This window comes from Gymnoscopelus braueri, assembly GCF_963280865.1.
Source record: "Gymnoscopelus braueri genome assembly, chromosome: 3".
Taxonomy (NCBI): domain Eukaryota; kingdom Metazoa; phylum Chordata; class Actinopteri; order Myctophiformes; family Myctophidae; genus Gymnoscopelus; species Gymnoscopelus braueri.
The window spans coordinates 37,926,274-37,947,735 of record NC_137612.1 but is presented as its reverse complement, the minus strand read 5'-3'; the positions used below and the strand labels follow the sequence as shown (position 1 = coordinate 37,947,735).

Here is a 21,462-nt window from a genome sequence, read left to right as displayed (position 1 = left end):
GCAGGGTCTCGGAGCGGCTCCCAGCAGCCCTTAATTTTTCTCCTCAGAAGAACCTGAGAACCATCTAATGATTTTTCCAGTTATATGGCTTGTTTTTTAAGTGCCTCAAATTCCTCAGCAGTTCATAATTTTAACTACGACGCTGGGGTGATTTTCTCGCCCAACTGTCTCCACTTCAGGCTTCAGATCTGAGACAAAGCCAGGGCACGGCCCATTGGAGGTGATGATCTCAGTCACCACATAAACGAGCCGCTCTGGAAAAGACATGCAAAACCTCCTCCCTTTCTCTGGCTATGAAAGACTCATATCGGTCTCAGCAATATCAGTCTACCAAACCTGTAGCCTCATGGCTTTGGCTGTACCCTCATGGCTTGACCTTCATCCAAAAGAGCATAACATTTCATCAAGCTAGGGTTAGGAGGAACCTAGCTACCCAGGCCCTTTTTTCCTTATGCAAATGATAATTTAATGCTGCTCACAACTGACCCAATAATGCAGAGTACGAAATTATTATTATTATTTTTAAGAAATGCCTGAAATGGTGACCCATCAAGTGTGTATCCCCATCAAGAGGCAAAGGCTGCATCTGTGTCCGCTGCCATTGTATTAGTGCATTATTAGTATATCCAATGTATTACAAATGAATAATAATAGAAATAGAGTAGAACCAAAAGTGGCAGCCTAAGTGGTGAGTCTCCAAAGGAGACAGTCAGGTATCAACTTAGTTTAATAGATCTCATTATCACAGTGCAGGAAGCACATTCAATCAATATGACTGATGGCTGTGCCTAACAACTAAAACGATGGACTGCTCCACCCCACATCATCGAGCAAAGACAGCAGGCAGGGGAGAAGAGCGTCGGGTTCAAAGACTCTCTCAAAGAATAGCAGAACCTATAGATATAGGGGGGTGACCTGTGGAAGTCACGGCCACGAGTGTGGAGAAGAGAGATACAGTTACATATAAAATTGAAGCCAAGAGCTCTGCACAGGCCTGCGGGACACGAGAGATTGACTCCAGAGCCCCGCGGCCTTTTTATGTTCTCTGCTGCTACAGTCGACTCTTCACTCAGCAGAGTGTGGGGACAGCAAGCTCTTGCCAAATGCATCCGAGAATGGAGGCCTGCCAGCCTGCACTCCCCGCCCACTCTGCGGGGCAGAGCGTGAGCAGTGGGGCACCGGTAGGCGGGCGCAAGGTGAGGCTGGTGGGCGGACGGCCAGGCAGGAGCTTCCTGACACGGGAACCCGCCTCACAGCAGGATCAAACCGGCTGCCGAATGAATCACTACCACTCCCACCACCTGACAAAGTCAGCATCGAGGCCGACACACAGCCACTTCTGCTGTCTCCACAATTAACAAGCAATCTGGGAGAGGCAACAACAACAACGGTGAAAAAAAGAAACGCTAAAAATACCACCGTGGAAAGCAGCTCACTCAGATTGCATCTCAAAAATACAGCTCGCTTCGCAACGGACTTTGATACAACGTGAGAAATTGTCTTCTAAAATGCGATCATATCTTGGGAGGGTGCAGAGAAGAGAGGGTTGGAGTGTAGAGGGGAAGCAGTGTAGCTCTCTAAATATGCATCTCAGCTGCTGAATAATTCAATATCAGCAAAGTGTTTTAAAATGTAAATGCTTGCTTTACAGCGTAATGATGATACAGGCTAGAGGAGCGGATGGAGGTATCGGAGACTACTAGGACTGAAGCAATTTTACACCTTCAGATTCCAGGCCCCGCAAACTTAAGCTTGAGGTGGGAGATAGGGCAAGGGAGCGCAATAAGCTCATACCTGACCGATCACATTTAAATAGGCAACAGGAGCGGGGAAGGGATTTTCTGAGCTGTGGCTGTAGTCACGAGTGAGATGCAGGAACATTATCTCACGGGTAAATAATGTCCCGGAGGACCAGTACAGTAGCTCCCCAAACAGCTTCTCGTAAAATAGAAAAGTGCTCCAGGCTTCTATTATTAAGCCCCCAATCCAATGGGAAGGCCAACCTTTGATCTGTTTAGGGTGCTGTGTATTTGCATTTTATAATGAGATCAAAGAGGCAAGGTCCAGGGCCCCTGCGGAAGGCAGCGCGCTGTGCCCCATCTCTGCACACTGGACGATTTACAGACCAAAGCTATGTTTCCCCCATTAACAAGATCATGTAAGAGCTGCGGGCCTGAGGGAGAATGCAGGGGGAGACTCCACTGTTTGTTAGGCAATCAACAGCAGCCTACATTCTTCTCCTGTTAATTCTCTTTTCTCTGCGCACAGGTGCAGAAAAGGGGGGAATGGTGCCAGCAGCAACAATCTCCTCCACAGTCAGAGTTCAAGAGCAAACATTTCAAGCATTTTTAAACTGGTTGAGAATTGCTCCACATTTTCTTTGGCATTCTTCACCGGGGAGCAACACAGAGGGGAATGTACGCTCGTTGCCTGAAGTGAGACTACAGCCAAGGAAGGAGGGCTTGAGAAGACCATGGGGGTCAACGTGTGTGGGCGCTAGCGTTACGTGTCGTACTGTTGCCCAAGGCAGTGGTTCCCAACGCGTTCCTCAGGACCCCCGTGGTACTACTGGTTTTCCATCCTACTAGCATAGCGTTCACCTAGCAATAACCTAGTGAATACTAGTTGGACCTGGTAGAATAGAACACCAGCAATACTGGGTGCTAAGGGTCCCATCATTAATAAAGTTGATATTTTTTTTGTTTTGGTTTCTCCATCCCCATGTAATGCGACTTTGAGTACCTAAAAAAGCGCTATATAAATCTGAGACATTATTATTATTATTATCAACCAACAGCTGCAGGTGTAGAGCAGGTGGTTTTCAGAGACCCCAAGTTGTCCTTGAAGGGCTTCCTCTACAAAATTAGTATTTTAACTGTGACCAGTGACCACTAGTATTACCCAATGTAAGGGTAGGTAATATAACAAACAATATCATACTTATTCAATAATTTAAAAACTATGTTCCTCAGTCCTCCTTATATTAAATGGTCCGCCAAAATGTCCTTTTGGGGGCCTGTGATAAAATGGGAAACCTCCCAGGCCCTAGGGACCCCCATAGAGAATTGGAGAAAATCACACATGTTAGCCTAAGAAGCTTTGAAAGATCCGAGTTGGATAAACCAGAGCTTCGCTGTCATCATTTGTGGGTGCTCACATCTGCCACACGTTTTCTGTAGAAACTGATCAGATTAGATCCCATTTCGTAGCAGGATTATAAACCTGTTTTCTTGTAAACAGAGATTTAATATCTCTGTAGATAACAGGAGCTTTGGCATAGACCAGATGACCCGTAATCCTCTAATATCCATACATTTACATGGATGTATATGCATGTCGCACGAGACTCAATACTAATGTATTTGAGAGAAGCTGTATGTCTGAATTAGCAGGGAGGAGGTGTGAGTGGGGAGCTTTGGCTGAACACAATCAAGTTCGACTTCAAGTTTATAGTCAAATCAAAAGTTTAACCACATGAACCCTATTCTGGGGGCGAACATTTGGCAAAAGTAGACAACTAGACATGGAAACTTGGTTTAGCGGGCAAAGGGAAGGGACCAAGTATAGACCCCTGGTCAACTGAATATAGGAATTAAGTGGTTAAAGGTGTAAAAGTGGGTGAAAGGGTGCCAAATAACAAAAGGAAATATACTTAAGGTGTGTACACAAAAAAGATGGGGTCTAATAAAGGTATGGCTTCATGTGGATTTCAGATATAATCTGGCTATGACATCATCTATGACATCAGTCATCTTCTATGATGTATCTAGTATACTGTATGTGTCTCCACATTTGGGTAAGGTTTCACCCCAGTCTGACCACCTTTGACAGCCATTATAAAATTTAAGTTAAATATTTCCAAAAATGTAAAACACATGTGAATGAAAATGTGGGAAGTTACTTCGGTCTATACTGGCAGCATGCACAAGACATTCTGTCCAGCGGTTTGCAAGATTAGCTCCGGACACACAGACTCACAGTCCCGTTTTTAGATAAAGAGCCACGGCGTAACAAAATATTAAAATAAAAATAAGGCAGAGTACCTCAGTCTAAAAGAGATCCAATCTATGGTCTATGTGCTGGACAAACGAGTCCGACAGATCAACAGTAAAAAAATATATATCTGCACTTTTTTTGTTTCCGATTATTCAACGATTTTATCTCAGACGATCTTCATAATGAATTAGAGTACCTCAGTCTCCCATGCAAATCACTTAAGAGATCATCAAAGCAGAACAGTAAAACTCTCAGTGTCAATTTAGGATTTCACTGTGTAGAGGGGTTAAGTACTGTACTTTAAATTCATTAGCCAGTGCGAGATCCAGTCTGTGTCAAAAGTTTAAAGACCCAAAGCCAAACGTCTTGACAACATTACAACACTGCTGAGCGCCGTTCCTGACAGGCAGAGGAAGAACAACTCCTCCTAAACCATAGTGGAGGAAGAGGATTGTAGCCTTTTAATCTGGGAAATGTCATCAAGGTTAGCACACATTTTGCCTGTAATGATGCTGGCTGACTGACTTGGATTGGATTGAGCATGGGGTTACGGTGCAGTATACCCAGAAAAAAAGCATAAACACACACAAAGGCCTGCAGTGGGAAGGTGTTGCAAAGAACAATGTAATTCATCCCAACATGTAGGACCTACATTGGTAACCTCTCTCCCTCTCCCTAAATATATATTTATATATATACATACTGTATATGCAATGAAAACTGACAGTGTCTGGAGAATGAAATATCCCTGGGCAACTTGGCAGATCTTTAAGCAGAAGTCATGTTTGCTTTACAAAAAGAAGAAATAGGCAGTGCAATCTTTTCCTGCCCTCTTGTAGCTATAGAGGCTATTTAACTGACAGCCAGCAAGACTCCTTATTTCGGCAACCTGCGAATATTAATCATAAGTGCTTCAGAGAGCTTGAGAGGGTGTAAGAAAGCGCCATCTAATTGCCTACTCATAGACGCCCGGTGCATATTCGCACTTGTGAATGCGGCATTCATATTTTTTGACCTTGATAAATTATCTGTTCTTATTGACAGCACTTATTGATATTTCTTAAAAGCGTGGGCTAATGGAGTTCTATTGAGATGATTAAATGAGTTGCGGCGCGCGGATTAGCCCGGTCTCATCTCGCCGCCACAGCCTGCATTATCATACAGAACAGACGTGTGCGTGCGCGGAGTCCTAAATTCCTGCAACTGACATCTCCAGGGGAATAGAGGAGTGATGACTACATCCGACCTACATTCACCCCACCCAGGCATGCTGGCTTCCAACGGCTTGCGTGTGCACACACACACACACACATACACAAATACACACACACACACTATATTAGAGACAACATCTCTAATATAGAGATGTTGTCGCAATTTATGGTGGGGATATCACTCCTGCATGCCTTTCAAAGAATTACACAAATTCAATTAGGTGTGTACATGCTACTGTTCCTGACACAGTCTCTCCATGTCATTGATTTTGTATGCCTGACAAAACAAGCCAAACAGACATTTTAATAGGCTTTACAAGCTCCCGGTGACCTCCTCGGAGAAATATTTACTCATAATATACTACATCTATTATAGGGTTTTCCCTGGCTTTAAGAGAGGCTTAGTTGCTAATATAATTTGTGCGATGGGGTTTGAAGAATTTAAGAGCACAACAAAAATCTCAAGGAGCAAACACAACATTTATTGGAAGCCATTCAGTAGCCCCAGGCAATGAAAAGGCACTACTAAAAGTTGGAACTTGTTCAAAATTCCTTTCATGCAGTGACAAAATACAAAAGATGCGCGCATAAAACGCTGCATAATTGTACGTTTCAGATATTTTGGTGGTCAGAATTTTTTTAAACCACCGCAGGGGAAAACCCCATATTAGTGAGAATTATGCGGGGAAAAAAATCTGATGCAGTCTGGAGCTTATATGCGAACATCTTCAAAAACCAAGCTTCCTGTGAACGATGCAACAGCATCCTGGTTGGTGTGGTGTGTGTGTGCGTGTGCGTGTGCGTGTGCGTGTGCGTGTGCGTGTGCGTGTGCGTGTGCGTGTGCGTGTGCGTGTGTGCGCGTGGTGGGAGTGTTTTGACAGCTAGTGCCCACGATAACACCAATACTATACTTGCAAACTTTAACTAAGCAAGTGGTTGAAAAGACTTGTTTTTTAATATACAGTCTCATGCAGTCACTCTTTACATTAGACCACGTAGATTGGCAATTTTCGTGTAAAATATTCAGTGTAGAGCAAAAACAGGAGAGGGCCTAGTATAGAGCCCTAGGGAATCCTAGGGAAACTAAGTATAGGGTTTACTGTAAGTTATTGCTCGTAAGAATACTACACTGACTTAATGTCATGATAGGACAAAGATCTGAAGACATTCACAAGCTTGTGCTTTGGTACATTAACATCTAGTTAGTTTACTTAAACTATTATAATTAATGATCAATAAAAGTATAAATATACATAGGGTTGTCACTGTCAGGTATATAAATTCCACCTCCTCCCATTTGAAAATAAAAATCCAATAAATAAGTAAAAATATCACATCTGCCCTGTTCTATATACAGTTTGACAAAGGAAGATGGATAGTGACAGATTGCTGGAAACATCTCTCTCACACACACACACAGCAACATTGTAGTGCTGTCCTGGTCCATCGTGTTCCTGATAAGCAGGCTAGTAACCTTGGCTGATGTCTGTAGTACTGTTCAATTCCCATGCTAGTGTCCAAGAAAGTACCCTAAATCTCCTGTTGGTTTTTGGCAACCTATTGCTCATCCATGAATATTACTTTTTGGCACCCTATTGCTAATGTGTACATTACTACCGGTTTACTCATATTTTTTACTTTATAAACATTTATTATTATGCACATTTTTATGTATCTGTCCCGTGTTTCATATTGTGGTACTGCCATGACAACTCAGTTTCACCTGCAGAATCAATACAGGTTAATCTATCAATCTATCTAATGGCAAAGAAAGAATCCATTTATATGGCCAAATGTCACTGTTGAAGCTGAAAATGTATTTACTCCAAACATGAGGACACGCCGAATGACACTGCTAATAGGTTATGCTGTGTTGCACACAACTCAATAAGGGATAATAGAGGTAACCAGGAAAACAAAGTTTGCACAAAAAAAAAGGCACAATTCATTTCCTTCCAAAAGGCCCACACAAAAGCGAAATCAAACCTTTTATAATGATATAATGATGTTTTCTCATCTCCCCCTCCTTCTCTCTCTCTCTCAAACACACACACACACACACACACACACACACACACACACACACACACACACACACACACACACACACACACACACACACACACACACACACACACACACACACACACACACACACACGCCAGATCTTGTCGCCCCAGGAAATGGGCTGCATACATCTTGTCTGACTGCAATAAAGCAAGGCCTAAAAATTCTATTCCCAATAAACGTCGACTGATTGGAAACCTCATTCTAATATCAATTTCCATCTGGGCCCTTTAAAAAGGCAATCAGCAGAGCTTCATCTCAGTATATCATGAGCTCCTTGAGATGATGACACAGCACTGGCTCTCTACTCCTGCATAATGGCCTTCTCCTATCCAGGCATCTGCAATGAATAATACCACCCATGAATGGGCTATTTAGTCTGTGTTCACACAGATAGGGCCCACTTGCCTGAATATTAATCCAAGGTTTTACACTTCACACGGTTCTCTCAGGGCTGCGTTATTTTTCATTTTGAGATGCAAAGGCACTTAGTGTGAATCGGCGCAGTCATAGTTTCACTCTGAGCTTTAGGGAAGTGACAATGGTGATTACCAATGGCTTCATTTTAAACGCGATTGCCGGCAAAAAACAACTTCAGGCGAGCAATATCAATTTAAACAAACCTCTATGAGCACGTGTTAACAATTGAATACTTGAGCTAAGGCTATGAGAGGAATTTTCATTATAGTAACAGCGGAAACATTGACATGCAATCGCTGTCACCCGGAATAAGAATGCCAATATATCTAAAATCTAACAGGTCTGTAAGATGTCTGTGAGACCCTACTACTCAGTAAAACCATCAGTGTTGATAATGTATCCATTTGTAACTCTCAGTGTTAAATTAGACGGGTACTGTTCCTGGACAAACGGTGTGAGTTTGCTCTCTTGACCTTTGACACAGGATGTTCCAAACTCTCACAAGTTGGTGAGTTGTTGTCAAACTAAACCTAGACATTACAGCCTAAAATACAATTTAAAAAAAACTATTTCGAAAAGGATATTAAAAAAATATCCCGGCTATTCTCGAAGAAGAAGTCTGAACGCAGCTTCTAGGGTTAAACTTTGGTGGCGCTAGAACATGCCAAAGTCTTAATAAATATATACTATTAAAGTTACAATAAAGAATAATGACAATAACATAAATGGGCTCTCCCACACGATCAAGCCCACTAATTACACTGAGGATTTTATTGTGTACAATCTCACCAGCTGAGCATCATCATGTCATGTTTACAACTCTATATGTCACACGCTGTCATCGAGACCCAGTTCAAGGGGTTCACATACTAATCTATTAAAGACAGAACCCCCCTCCCCCACACACGTTAGGGCTGGGCGATATGACTTCAAATCAATATCACAATTATTTCAAACTGTTTCCTTGATTAAGATTAATGAACAATTATCCATGAAAATAACAGAGCTTGTAGATTGGCTTTTTTCAAAATGATTGTCCGCCACCATTGTACAACAAAGGGTTAAGTGGTGATAATCAGACTGATTGATTTAGTCAATTATTGAAAAAATATGTTTCGTGTCGATTCGTTGATATCCAAGGAAGAAAAACAGAAAAGTAAAAAGAACCTGCTTCTCGATTAACCTACATGAGCAAGACTAAGTCGTTGGCACTAAATATAAGTTTTTATATTCCCGGTTAATTGTCCAGCCCTACCCCACACACACACAGTGTCTGTGGCTCACCTTCCAGCCGCTGCCTGCCTCTCTGTAGTAGGGGAAGTTATCACAGATCCACTGGTAGATCTCACTCAGGGTCATCTTCTTCTTTGGTGAGCTGTTGATGGCGAACGTGATGAGGCTGGCGTAGCTGTACGGCGGCTTGCCGTCCTTGTGCTGCTGCACCTCCTCCTGGTCCAGCGTGGTGTTGGGGTCCAGCAGGGCGCTCTTCTTGCCCACGCCCGGCCCATGGGCGCCACCCTGCGCGTCCGCCTTGCGGATGGCCGCCTGCATAGTGAGCTGAGGCAGCCAATCCATTGAGGTCAAACTACTCTCCAGCTCCGACGTCATAGCAACGACGGGAGGGGGGCTATAGGCTGGAGGTGGGGGGACGGGATGGGGAGGGGGGAAAAGGTGGAGGTGGCTGTTGGTGGGCTGGCGATGCGTGCGTGGGGGAGGGGTGGGGTAGGGTGGGGGGTAATAAGCTGAGGCAAGAGACAGGTTGAAGATGAAGGCAGGGGGTGTTCCCTCAGCTCAGGACATCAGTTTAGCAGGACGTCGTCTACAGGTCAACCCTGGGGAGACAACAGACAGGACTTTGTCAGTTATACATCGCTATTTAGAGCAGCGAGCCACCATTATGAACATTACATGTGAACATCATTTACCTAGGTGTGATTTATTTAACCACTTCTTAAACCCATATATACTTCGCTGAATGGGGTTCATTCAGCGAAAATAGCTAACCTACAAGCTCGCACATCTGCTATTTCCGACAAACGCTGGCGTATTATGATGCCCAGAACAGGGACACTAGGGTTCATGTGGTTAAAAAGAAAACGACCACACAAGGAAAGCTTACGAACTACAAAAGTGGACTCTCTCTATAAAAAATACAAAAAAAAGTACAGTCCTGATCTCGCTGCAGTAAAACACAAGCCCACCACTTTCCCTACCGCTTGCTGTGCACAGAGCTGACTCATAGTTGGAACTCCATCTGCACACACACAGAGAGACGGAGCGAGAGAGTAAATGCAAGGGAATTGTTTTCACAAGTGCCAGCCAAATGGGGGAATGGCTCAGGAGGAATTCCGACTCTCTTGAGGGTAGTAACCCCCCCCCCACCCCCTCTCTCTCACTGCCAGCCCCCCCCCCCTGTTGGAGCCTCTGCCGTAAACAAGCAGAGCAGTGTCGTCTTGACCAATGGTTCTCAAAGTGGGGTTTAGGGACCCACAGGGGCCATTAGGGAGGGTCCCAGGGGGTCCTGGTCCAGTTTAACCACTTTTACCCTATATACACACACATCTTGAGAGATTTGAACAATTCTGAATATTTGTCAGACATTTCAACAACACAAATCTTGTATGTGGGGTTCCTTAGCACAAAATATTTTCAGATGGGGGTCCGCAGCCAAATATATATTAACTGGGGGGTGTTCTTGACATGAAAACATTTGAGAACCACTGGTCTTGCCAACCATCCTCCTGTCCTCGGCCTTGCGTGTCTGCTGTGCCGTGCAGTCCGCAAACAGCCGCCCCCACCACGTCTCCCTCTCTCTCTCCGTCTTAAAATAGAGTGTCAGAGGAGACAGGCCTAAAGTTACAAGCATAGGTGAATATAGGGCAGCGTGCAAAACAAGCCCCCTTGTACAGGAATGACACTACAATCTGGCTAAGGGGCAAAAAGAAAAAGCAGTCGGGGGAAGCCGGGGGGGGGGGGGAATTGAACTCCCCAGATTGTTCATTTTGTTTTCTAGAGTGAGTGAGTATGTATGCACACATTTATGTACAGACTTAGGAGGAATAAGTGTTAAATAGGCTATACTTAATATTTAAACCTGGTGAGTGAAAATATAAAATATTGTTTGTTAAATAAGACGGGTGCCCTCAATTCCATTTTTCTTTCTATAAAACGTTGCTACTTGTTTAAAAATTGCTCACAGAATTGAGATATAGCCTATATAATTTGCTTTCTTTCAAAGAGCAGTATTTAAAAACGTTCATCAAAACAGTGAAATTGATGTAAAAAAAGTTGAAAAGCCAAACTTTGTTTCTGCAGTCTAATGCGTGTGCTCATATACTGTATGTGCAAAGCTTGCTTGAGTTACACTTACTTACACTAACAAAATAGCACATCTACAAGATCTACAAGCTCACGACCCATCACACAGGCATTGTGAGATCGGCAAATGGGCTATTTTCTGTGCACGACACCCGTGTGCAACTAAGTACAGCTCAGGCTTGAGGGATTGAGGCACCACTCGTTCATCCCCCTGAGAGAGAGAGAGAAGTTCCTACATTGGTCAAACTGCATTGGTAGCAAGCGCTCAGGAGAAGATTGAAGTAGTCCATTTCAATTGATCTCTCACAGTGGGAGTTAGAAAAGTGCCTGGTGGCCAATTCAATATCTAGAATCAGTGTCAGCAGTCTCTAGGCAGCGGCAGCCAATAATCATAGCATTTGTGATGTTTTTAAACAGAATTGTGATGTGTGTGTGTGTCAGTGTGGGGGGGAGGGGTCGAATCTGTTCTGTGAGATAAAAATTAATGACACTGAGCAGTGGCCTATGTACCCTGTTCAATCTACCCCCACGTGATTCCATAAACCTCCCCTCATTATTATTATTATTTTGGCTCAACAAGGGTCGAAGCAATTTCTTTTGATTTACTTCGGTGATCAGAGATGCTACGGTACCACCTGTTCACTTTAGAAACGGCAGGCGAATATCATTCCAACATGCGTTTTACTGTTCTACTTCCATGCATGCAGATACAGCAGGTTTTGGATATGTGTTGGCGGGTGTGATGATTAAAAGACCATATCGGTACACATTTAATACTCAGACCAACTTTCTCATCTTTTATGGTCTTGAGCAGACTGGTACTGCAGTAGCAGTGGCCCAGGTGACCGCCCGTCTGACTGATTAACTAGTGACAGACATGCACGGTTGGTGGTGGTGATGAAGGATAGTTCCTCATCAGAGAAAAGATAAACAAATTGAGTGCAGAACACACCTCCACCCTGTAACTGACATAAAAGGTGAGTCACCCAGCGTTAATGAGTAACAGGCCTTTTCCTCTGAAAAAGGCAGCAAAAGGGCAACTTGTCTAGACTGTGCCATAGAGGAAGCTGAATGAAAATACAATCATTTTGATCCAATTTATCCATCAACATCATATGTGACAGAATAATTAGGCTATGTTTGTATAATAATCAGTCAGTGTGTCTGTGTGTTGTTGTTCAAGATTCTCATTTGCATAGTGGCACCTGAATAGCTGCCACTGTAAACCACTGTGGCAAGCTCTGTCCTGTTTGCAGACAAGACATGATACTAAGCTGATACACGCACACAACATTTCATGTTCATGTCAGCACTGATGACAACATTTTGTCAGTACCGATGACAACAATTTGTCACTCAGTACTGATGATGACACTTTCATATTTTAAAAGGTAGGTAAAAGTAAGTAATTCTTATAATGGAACCACCCCACAGTATATCCATGGAGAAAAAAAAACAATTGACCATGGGCCGATTCTATTCATAAAAGCAAATTATATAATGTACAAAAAACGTACACAAAATGATTTACTTCATCACACCATGAAATATGCTTTCAGTCAACATAAAGGGATCAACAAATCAAACGTTTTGCAATCGGAGTTGAATTTCAAATCCTGCGGCCAGGACAGGTGTCGAAGCCTTTCTAACAATACCGAGCCCCTACAAGAGGACCGGGAGGATCAGGAAGGCATCCCGGTGGCCGCCAGAGGTGAGCAGCCCACAGTCAAGAGTTGATGACAAGCGCTCCGCCCATTACACAGAGAAGGGATGCCATTTCGACCTCCATGCTAATGATCCAGATGCTTCATAATCTGCAGGGCCAAGTCCATGTCTTAATTACAGATCCTTGGGCTGTGGCAGACATGATGCAGCACAGTGCAGAGCCCCTCTCTGCAGTCCCCTCTTCATTATGCATAGCCAGGCTCTGGGGCAGTCGGGAGAACAGAGACAGGCCCTAGCCTGCTACCCTGTCAGGGAAGACAGTGTCTGAGTATGTTCACCACTGAGTCTGGGGGCAGGCCAACCAAGAGTAGTAGTTAACCCATTCAAGCCGGGAACGCATCTGTGTCATTTTTAGATCGCGAGTGCCGTGCTATGAGCTTGTAGATCTGCAATTTTTGGAAAAATCATCATTTTTTAAAGCTAACATTTTTAGCTCAAATCTTTGCTTCTAGGGATTCTACAAATGTCTTCTAAATCTTAACTTATGTTGCTATATGTGGTTGTCAAACATTTTCATGTCAAGGACCGCCCAAATGATATGTATTTGGCCGCGGACCGCCATCTCAAAATATGTTGTTCCAGGGACCCCCTAGAAGCAAAGATTTGAGTTAAAAAATGTTCGCTTTAAAAATGTATATACAAAGATTTGCACAGATTTTTCAATAGCGTCTGTATCAGATCTACAAGGTCATAGCGCGGCACTCGGAGCCGCGCTATGAGCTTGTATATCTGCTATTTTTAAATAGCCAAAGTATAAAATTATTGTTAAAGTGGTTACACAGATGCGTTCCCGGTTTTAATGGGTTAAGGGGAGGGGATTGAGAACAGAAAGGAGAGCGAGAGTGGGCCACAGAGGCACGAACGCACTGGCACCATGCCTGGCAGAGAGCACAAGCAACAACTGGGGCTTGCATTCAGGGGGTCAGAGAGTTCAGAGCGACTACACTTAGCAGCCCAAGGGAGCAGATTGTCATCTCACAGACGCACACATGGAACCGCTTTGATCGAGAGCTGGCTCAAGGGGGTAAAATGGGGTTCTGTCACTGTCATCGACTACCAAAATCAGGACTTTTCCCCCCTCCTCAGCCGTAATTTGTTTTGAGAGCAGTGTGCCGAGGCGTGTGTTTGAGAGCTGAGGCAGAAACGGATGGTCAAATTCATTTTCAATTCAGCGCTCAAGTTTCTGTATCCACAGGGGATTAATGGCAAATTTGGTTCTGAATGGGAATATAAGCCTTTTTTCCCCCCCTTGTAAATGTCTTAATTTGCCATGTTCTTGACAGGACCTCTCATTGTCCATAGAGCTCAGACAGCAAATCAGTGATTCGGTATTGTGTCTCACAGCTAGTAAGTGTGAAGTGGCTCAATCGCACTGACATCACAGGCTTTATACATCAGGTGATGAGCCTTGCTTTGTTCAAGTATCCTCGACGAAGGCAACAGGCTGTGCAACAACCAGGGAACACAAGCTACATCATCATATGCCTAATACATTTATACGTGTGTTATACAGTATGCTTAATAATAGTACATCGTCAAGGCAAGCTCACAATCTACAAGCTCACAATGCGTTGCAACTTATGACGACACGTTGTGAGCTTGTAGTTCTGCTATTGTTGGTGCACGACACAGGTGTACAACCAAGTATAAATCAGGCTATTCTGCAGCAGAGTGCGTCAACTTCATCAGCTTAGAGAAGTAGTGAGATAGAAATGAGGAACTGGCAATCTAAATCTCAACATCCATTTCCACTATTGCAAAACTGGTGCCTATACTTCTCCAAACCATAAAAGCCATAAAATCTAATATTTGAAATCTCATAATTTACCATCTTAACATTAAATTACTGAAGCTTTGCCTGAATGGAATTTCATTGTAATATATAATGCCAATCTATAACTTATCAAGCTTATGTGGGTATTAAAAAGATCAGATTCTACAGGCGTTCGCCCATCGAAAAAAAAACACTTGAGAAAAGCCTATCATAATTATAATCCCTATTCCCTACCAGAACACGTCTCTTTTTATACCTCCTATATACATGCAGGAACTTGACGCTGTCCCCCAATAACCTGTGCATTACTGGCATCTCACTGAGAGAAGAGCTACAGCTTTTTTCAGCTCTCCATTCTATAGCTCCTACTTGCAGAGACACAAGACTGTTGATAGGTACCAGACCAGAGCTCTCCTGCACTTATCTGCAATTTCCGCAATTAATCCCCCCTTTTACTGCAGTCATGCATCTGTCATGGTTAACACTCCGGCAGCAGCATTTGTCAGCACAACTACACAGACAAGACCATTAGACCTGTGATGCTAGTGCTCTGGACATGATGAATGCCATGCTCAAAACACTGTCAGAGGGATTCAAACAGCGAACAATAAATATTTACACCACTGATGGTTAAATGTTGTCTGGAGTGAGTGAGTGAGTGAGTGAGAGAGAGTGTGTGTGTGCACGTGTGTGTGTGTGTGTGTGTGAGAGAGAGAGCGAGAAGAAGCAAAAGAAAAGCTTGCTATGACAGGGATCTTCCTGTAGTGGGATGGTTACTTGGCAAAAGAGAGGGGAATCGCTAAGCAAGCTCCCTCTGCTGTGCCTGAAGATCTGGCACACGCACTCACAACAACAACAACAGTGATGTAACCTGGTAACAAGCCTTTGGCATCTACTGTACACGACCGAAACCCGGGCCATACCTTCCATATCAACAACTTTATTTCCAGCACGGGAGAAGCCCTTGTTTTCTTAGTGATTGCGAGGGGAAAAAAACCAGGGAGGGGCGGGAACTCCACTCACCTGCCCTTCATTCAAAGGGAGATTCCTCACTTTTTCCAGCCCTGGAGGCGAAGGGCTTATGGGAGTTATTTTTGAAAAGTCAGAAGCTAAAATAGCAACGCGGCTTGGTATTGTGATTGCACGTGAACACTGCAATCACGCAGCCACCGACCCTAAGCCCCCGGTTCATTAAAAAATAACAAGACAAGTCTAATAATGCCATGGTGACCTCCCTTTCCAATCTTTAGCTATCAATAGTAAATTACTGTGTGTGCATTGTGCAATGTGAACGAGGCCGCACAAATCACACTGCAGCACCCAGTTGTCAAGCCACTCTATACAGGTAAAATCAGGATGGCATCATCCAAGCATTGGCAAACTGGCTGCTCGTTGATGGTCTACACCTCTCCTTTGGCCAAATGGAAATAGTTGTCTTTATTAATACGTCACTAATAAGTATAAACATGCTTCTCAAGAACAATGTCAGTGTAACTACGAGATGAACCAAACAAATTACATTTTGTTAAATCTTTACATGCATAGGTTATCAACTGCGGTCAAACTATTCATGACTTTCACTTCACCAGGCATTTCTAGGTTGTGCAGAGTCTAGACTGTTCATGCTGTGTTAGTTCATGGCCGGAGGTGCTTCTGTTTCATGACATCATACACGTAGCGGCATGAGCTGTGATTGGTCTACTTTGGAGGGGACATGCATGCATACAAACACTGTTCCAGACAGCTTGGCCTTCATCCACACCTTAATAAAGTAGGTAACAGTAACTCCAAGACAGCGGCTTTTAACTTCTGTCTTCCTTCTCAATTAAAGCCTTAATGATGCTGCTGAAATCACCTTCAGGAAGAGCTCATTAATAATCCAGTCCATACTTGCATTTTTAGTATGTGTCAATTATGGCTTCCCTGCTCATGCTGCTGAGCACAATTGTTCAGCTTATTATTGCAGCCTACAGCAAAGCATGGGTGCCAACAGGGGCGTCCTTGCTGCTAACAGAGCATGTGTATTTTACAATACTATTTATCTATGAGCCAGCGTTAGCATCCAGGGTTGGTTGAGTTAGTGTTGGTTTTCAGGCAGACTTAAAGAAGACAAACGGAGAACACGCTCTCCCCGTTACCCCCTGCTCCCTCAATCCCACTTCGCCTGTGGTTGAACGAATCAAGTCCATAATTATTCTGCCAATCAATACAGGGTGCAACTGTGGCTGTGGGGCAGCTAAACACAGCACATAAGGCTGGGGAGAGAGAGAGAGAGTTGTCAACGAGGAAAAGCTAAACGCTGGGCTCTTTAAACCCACTGAACCGTACAAAACTAAAAGGCGAGAGAGAGGACACCTTTATTGTAATTACTCTGAGCCAAACAGTGAGGTCTGCAAAGTACATCATCTTATGAAAATGCTTCACTAATAGAGGGATCAGTAGAATATGACGGCCACTTTGGGGGCAGGCAGGACAAAAAAAGACAGACAGACAGAGACACAGACAGGCAGGCATCGGGACCGGGGCTTGAAGTGGTCTAGGTCTAGGAGGCGGGAGCCGACTGTGGACCAGCCGAGGCGTTGCAGGGCATGTTGGGATGCCACGCAACAAAACAACAGGCTTTGTGACCCCTGAATGCAGACACAGTCAGACCGAAGGAGGAATCTCAGGGTCCCCACACATTTTTAGCAATGAATTTCCAAAACTTTTCCAAAACTTTTCCAGAATATTTAGCCCAATTTCCAGGCCTATATAACAATCATTCAGCGCAATAATGTGTCTCTTACTCATACAATGCCCAAAGATAGGCAGTGTAGCAAAAATAAAGCATAGAATGGTACAATTCCATTCAAAATTTCGTGCAAAATTAGGGCATAGCTCACTGGAATACAAGACTCATTATGGCATCCGTATGACTTTTTTTTTTTTAATAACATTGCCTTGCATTTGCCCCATTTATGAATTTAAAAGTAATGAAGGATGCAAGGATGTTTTAAATTACACTTTTGTTGTAGGTTTTCCTATGTTTTTCCTATTAAGTTTTCAACAAGAGGATACTGTCAGACACAAGGAAGGATGAACATAATTATGTAAAACAAATCAAGAGTGGTAAACTTAAAGTGCCATTTATTTTAGGAACAGTACAGTATCCGGCTAAGATTTGTGACATAACTTGCAGCCATCTCTATTCGGGTCCTCTTCTCGCTTTACCCAGTCTTTAAACTTTTCATTTGTAAGCCACAAATTATTAGACAAACATTTCCCTGGCATTGTGAATCATACTACTAGTTCAACCGATATATTTTAACTGCTTAAAATCTCGTTTACGCTTCACCGACTATTCACATGTTGCTCGCAATTGTTTGTTGGGACAGCAAACACACAACCTGCACAACTTGCCAGGTTGGTGTCACGTGACAAACGAACAGCTCTACAAGCTAACTACACGTCACGCTGCAGCACGTTGTGAGCTTGTAGCTCTGTTCTTTTTATCACGTGACACCAACCTGGCACCCTATGCAGTGCAACCTAACAATTGAGACATACATTAGGCTGCCATCACACAGCCCGTTCGGCGAAAAACTACTTATGTTACATATTTCGTGTAATGTTATACATGTTTATGAAAATGTTTTGTATTAACAAAATCAATAGCCAAAAACAATGCATAGCCAAATATTTTTCCAGGACCCTTGATAAATTCCAGGACCTTTGATCAATTCCAAAAAATTCCAGTACTTTTCCAGTACTGGATTTTTTAAATTTCTATTTCAAAATATTTCCAGGAATTTCATGACCGTGGGGACCCTGGAATCTGAATGGACATGGCGGTAATTATGTCATTTGGGGATATTAGAGAGAGATATTCTCAGTAGTCGGACGTTTTCCACGTTAGCGCTTGGAGCGACAAAGAGGGAGGGCACGGGGGAAGGCGGGAGGGAGGAGGAGAAGAGAGAGAAAGAGAGAGAGAGAAAGGGAGTTAGGCAGATGAAAGCAGCACACACCAGCACAGGGCTCTCAGCTCATTGTGCAATCTGCAGGCCCTCACACACAAAAAAAAACCACACACGACATTCCAGTAATTCAATAAGGCTTTCCAATGAATCAGAGCAGTGATCAGGAGGGGTTCGTTTCTCTGTCCCAAACAGCTTGGCTGGGAGATGGCCTTTGTGTTAGGAGCAGCAGGGGTGTCCTGACACCGACCATGCGAACCCAATTACCCTAGTGCCTGGGCCTAGGGGGCCAGCATTAACACACACTTCCCCCTGGGAGCTCGACTCCACGCCAGCCTGGCAGCCTGCTGCTGAATCACAAATAGATCACTTAAGGCGCTGGGGCTGGCACAGCGAGTGTTTTGGTGGCGGTCTTGAGTGCCCACCCTCATCAGCATTCCCCAGATCCTGTCCAAGGCCACAGTTAAATCCTAAGCCAGCCTCTGAGGCAAGGAAGGAAGGTAATGGCAGTGCAAGGTTTGGCACGGCCTCGCCTGGGGGGCAACAAACCATTCCCTGCACATAGCCAGGGACCACAGAGCAAACTCGCATAATCAGGGAGGCAGACTGCCGTGGGTCACCTGGATTTACACTGCAAGTGCAACTCTGTGCTTTAATACTTGAAAGAGAGAAATATGTAGGAAAAGATGCAGCCTGGGTTTTGACTCAAAGCCATGTTAAAATGTTTACAATGAGTTAGGCTATAAATGTGTTAGAAAGAAAACAAGCTGAAGGTACCCAAGCGTGATTTGAAGGAATTACCCGAGTGGGCAATGCATGTTCTGAAATCACTGCACAGAGCAGGAATCAGGTCATGAATTGCAAATGTCGGGTTGGGAGCGTGCACAGGTTTGTGTATGTGTGTGTATATGTTATGTTTGGGGGGGGGGGGTGACGCTCTGGGTCTGGAGTTGGTTTGTTAGACGTTCCCCTCACGTAAAGCCTAAAATTGTCTTCACTTGGGATGGTACTGGCGCTGGAGTTATAATTAAAACCGTTTTGCTTTTTAATCAATATCCAATCTCTCAGAAATAATTAACAGCATATTAAAGAGTTTACTGCCTGACAGCGCTGGATGCTGCTGCATCATTAAGCTGTTGAAGTGCTGCTCTTTGACTCCTGGAACTCCCATTTCGCTGCTTTACTGCAACCTCCCCTCCCAGGCTCTTTAAAATGCTCCCAGAGCCACACTGTACCTGTGCGTGTGATAACACAGCCCAGTGGTCACTGGAAAACATGCCGTGCATACGCTCAGGAACGACCTCTCTCGGGAACACGGACAAAGACCTCATGAAATAACATTAAGGCAATCACTTGACCTACAGGAGTGAACGTGTACTTGATAAGACTTAAATGTGAGTGAACGGCCACAGCCAAGACATTTGATGGCACATCACGTAGTGGGGGGGGGGGGGGGGTCGTAAAAAATAATGCCCTTTCCCCTGAACGATAATGCTTCTTGCATTTGCGGTTACACAACACTGCAACATAGTGGAGATTAGAGGATTAAGTCACAGGTAAACAGTTTTCATCTTTTGTTGGCACTCCAGCTTAGCCTCTGCTCCGCTAAGACAATGTAGCCAGTTGACATGGGGACGGCTCCCAGAGATCTGCTGATGTCACAAGGTGTGTAGAGCAGACCAATATAGATCGACTGCGTGTCCATCAGCAGGTTTCTGACCTCCATGGGGCGGGTTCAAATGCCAGGATGCACAGGTCACACACAAACACACAGAGGGTGACACATACACAAAGTAGACTAGAATATAGCCCGGTTGATAAATCATATTATATTCCAGACCAAAATACTTCATAATATAGCATTTGCTTTACTTAAAGTTATACAATGCAGAATCCCAAATAACGATTTTTAGCAACCTCTGCTGGTCACTACCGTCACTGCATACAATTTCCGTAATCCTCGATTACCCAGAATTCCATTCGTTTTCACCGGAAGCCGGAAGCGTTTCAAAAAGCGATCTTTTAATTGTTTTATACTATCTACGGATCGTTTCTCTTAGCCAGTGGAGCATTAGTTACCATGAGCTGTGCTTTCTTTTTCTGTTCTTTTTCGATCTTCCAATCCTACATTATCTTAACATCAGCGTGAGGTTCCTTTTTGCTATTACCGCGGTAGTTCCTGGCCAAACAGGAAACCGTTGCGGTAGTTCCTGGGGACGTCGGCCACGACGTCATGACGTTGGCCAGGAACGTCATTTTCCCGGGAATGTCCCCCCAGTCCACTTTCAATAGAAAATATATAAATAAAAGGCTTCCGGGGGTGAAATTCATGGAGTGGGTGTTGTGAAACTTTTGCCACTGACAAAAGATATACAATTTAACTTTAGTTTTGTTGAAAACGTTACCTAGTATTACTTTAAGGGATTCAGACGTATGGTGAACATTGACCTCAGGAATAACGCGATGACAGTGAGTAGGAACCACAATCAGCTGTGGAATTTAACCAGGGTTGCCCTGCGTCACCAGCAGATTGTCAATGTTCATGCCAGTTTATAAACTCCTCGGGCATTCTCTGGATGAATTCCATGCTAATTTGGGTGTTGCTGCTCTCGGGTTCCTTCTTTGGCTCATTAAGGAAAGAATAGCAGGCGTATCGCTTGAGACTGAGGCTGTGTCTGTCTGTGACACAGCCAGGATGTGTTATTGTTGGGGATGGACAGCTTTCAGTGTCTATACCTGTCCTTTCATTACCCCGCCCACTCAATCCGAGGTCATTTTAATTAATTTGGTTTCCTGGAGACAATGTTGCTATTTATCTGGGTGTGGAAGGAGGGAGGTAGCAGCACCAGTCATTGTTAGCTTAGACATTGCTGTTAAAATACCTCCAGGCAAAAAAAGGGATTCATCATCATCACATTATTGCTTTACAACAGCAGGGACAGGTCTCATCACAAAACCAGAGGATTTAGTGGAATAACAGCGGGCAAAGTGATTT

At 43.9% G+C, this 21,462-nt stretch overlaps 1 protein-coding gene across 2 annotated transcripts in view; it reads right to left on the bottom strand.

Annotated features, from left to right (window-relative positions):
* The window catches only part of foxj3 (forkhead box J3), an 85,354-nt gene that overhangs the window by 45,519 nt on the left and 18,373 nt on the right, over positions 1-21,462 (bottom strand). For both annotated transcript variants that reach the window (XM_080423279.1, XM_080423280.1), the window contains exon 2: positions 8,982-9,529. In XM_080423279.1, coding sequence (XP_080279405.1) covers positions 8,982-9,305 — 324 coding nt within the window. In that variant the 5' untranslated portion in view covers positions 9,306-9,529. The remainder of the gene's footprint in view (positions 1-8,981; positions 9,530-21,462) is intronic.